The sequence below is a fragment of the Propithecus coquereli genome, unplaced genomic scaffold (genome assembly GCF_000956105.1).
Source record: "Propithecus coquereli isolate 6110/MARCELLA unplaced genomic scaffold, Pcoq_1.0 Scaffold344, whole genome shotgun sequence".
NCBI lineage: Eukaryota > Metazoa > Chordata > Mammalia > Primates > Indriidae > Propithecus > Propithecus coquereli.
The window spans coordinates 1,775,658-1,777,955 of NW_012149108.1; the positions used below are offsets into that span (position 1 = coordinate 1,775,658).

The 2,298-nt window shown below is 39.8% G+C and overlaps 1 protein-coding gene across 2 annotated transcripts; it reads left to right on the forward strand.

Moving 5' to 3' along the window:
• The first annotated feature begins 1,433 nt into the window (after positions 1 to 1,433).
• On the forward strand, positions 1,434 to 1,865 carry LOC105815761 (signal recognition particle 19 kDa protein-like). 2 transcript variants are annotated; one of them, XM_012651007.1, is made up of 2 exons: positions 1,434 to 1,550; positions 1,623 to 1,865. In XM_012651007.1, the coding sequence occupies exons 1-2, from the start codon at positions 1,434 to 1,436 to the stop codon at positions 1,863 to 1,865; spliced, it is 360 nt and encodes a 119-aa protein (XP_012506461.1). The 2 variants fall into 2 exon arrangements, with proteins under 2 accessions (XP_012506461.1, XP_012506460.1); XM_012651006.1 differs by having other exon boundaries at positions 1,434 to 1,865.
• The last annotated feature ends 433 nt before the right edge of the window (positions 1,866 to 2,298 follow it).

Sequence of the window (2,298 nt, forward strand, 5' to 3'; positions counted from 1 at the left end):
TCACAGTCCCTGTTTGTTTCACGAGTGTCTTGCTCATCTATGGAGTTAGTTGGCCAAATGGAAACTGCTACTCTGGGGAGGGGCTACTTTTCATGCTTTCTCATACCCTACAACACCTAGTCCAGTGCCTGGCACAAAGAAACACTGATGAATTATTTTAGGTTTTGCAAAATGATCTTTTCTGCCTTCCAAAGCTACTTGGACTTATTATCATTGTCTAGTTTCTACCTCCCGCCAGAGTTTCCCCATGTTTTCAGAACATTGAATGCTAATTTTAACATCCCTTTATATTCATATGGAGCTTCATAGTTGACAAATACTCTCCCACATATGCAGAGACCAGAGGTCAGAAAAGTTAAGGTTTTGGGGTGATGCTGGTCAAAGTGATAGATGAGTTCAAGGTCACAGTTACATGGACTGAGGGCTCACAGAAGGTGAAGAACCACTGATTTAAACATCTTCGGGTAGTAGGAGCACAGGCTCTAAAGGGGTGCTCTCTATGATCAAAGTGGACGAGATTAGAAATCTTTCACCTCTGGCAGTCTATGACCGTGCAATAGTTGCTATGTGGGCTTTGTACTCACTGCCCTGATACTGTGCTCATCTGTTTACTGTGATTTGGCAGATAATGAGATGCTTATTCCCATTCTCTGATACATTCCAAAATATCTCTTTTGCTTTTCTTTTTTCTCACATCCTCCTCCTATTAGGTTGGTGCAAAAGTAATTGCTGTTTTAGCACTGTTGAAATTTGCTGTTTGATATTGGAATACATTCTTAAATAAATGTGGTTATGTTATACATCATTTTAATGTGCATTTCTCACTTTGTTTTCTGCTAATGAGTTATTACTTGCTGTTTATTTTATATTTATTCTAGACTATAGAAATGATGTTAGACAAAAATCAAATTTGAGCGATTTTCTTATTTGAGTTCAAAATGGGTCGTAAAGCAGTGGAGAGAACTCGCAACATCGACAGTGCATTTGGCCCAGGAACTGCTAACGAATGTACGGTACAGTGGTGGTTCAAGAAGTTTTGCAAAGGCGATGAGAGCCTTGAAGATGAGGAGCACAGTGGCTGGCCATCAGAAGTTGACAAGGATCAGTTGAGAGAGCAATCACAGAAGCTGATCCTCTTACAACTACATGAGAAGTTGCCGAAGAACCCAATATTCACCAGTCTATGGTCATTTGACATTTGAAGCAAATTGGAAAGGTGAAAAAGCTTCGCAAGTGGGTGCCTCATGAGCTGACCGAAAATTAAAAAGAAAAACAAAAAACCCAAAAAAACTTGTTTTGAAGTGTTGTCTTCTCTTATTGTACACTATGAACCATTTCTTGATTGTATTGTGACATGTGACAAAAAGTGGATTTTAGGGTTTTGGTTTTCTCCCTGGGAGTTTTGTGCTGGCGCTGTGCGGACCTCTGTGAGGATGGCTTGCGCAGCCGCGCGGTCCCCGGCCGACCAGGGCAGGTTTATTTGTATCTATCCTGCCTATTTAAATAATAAGAAGACCATCACAGAAGGAAGGCGGATCCCCATCAGTAAGGCTGTTGAAAATCCTACAGCTACAGAGATTCAAGATGTATGCTCAGCAGTTGGACTTAATGTATTTCTTGAGAAAAATAAAATGTACTCTAGAGAATGGAATCGTGATGTCCAATACAGAGGCAGAGTCCGGGTTCAGCTTAAACAGGAAGATGGCAGCCTCTGTCTCGTACAGTTTCCGTCACGTAAGTCAGTAATGTTGTACGCAGCGGAAATGATACCTAAACTAAAAACAAGGACACAAAAAACAGGAGTTGGTGACCAAAGTCTTCAGCAAGGAGAGAGAAGTGAAAAAGGGAAAGGAAAGAAGAAGTGACTTACTATGAGCATCATTTATGTGATAGTACTCCAAGAGCCATGAACAGAGGCTTCTAATTTGCATCTGAGAGAAGCAGAAGCTCTTTCTTTGCATTATTTTACTGAACTATGCACACTTGCGCCTCCCATCATCATCAGAGTTGACAATGAAATAAATGTACATCAGAACTTTGCATCTAGCTTTTATGCAGTAAAAAAAATATTTTTTTTGTCTTTCAATGTAGAGTTTTTGTGGAAGGAAGAATTTTTTTTTTTTTGTTTCAGCATATTGTGGGGGTACAGATGTTTGGGTTACATATGTTGCCCTTACCACCACCACCCCCCCTGCCAGAAGAATATTTTTAAATGGACAATGGACTATACAATAAGTTACTTGAAATCCTGTATTTGTTTGTCTTCTATGTAAATGTATGTTTCAGATAAGTTTAATG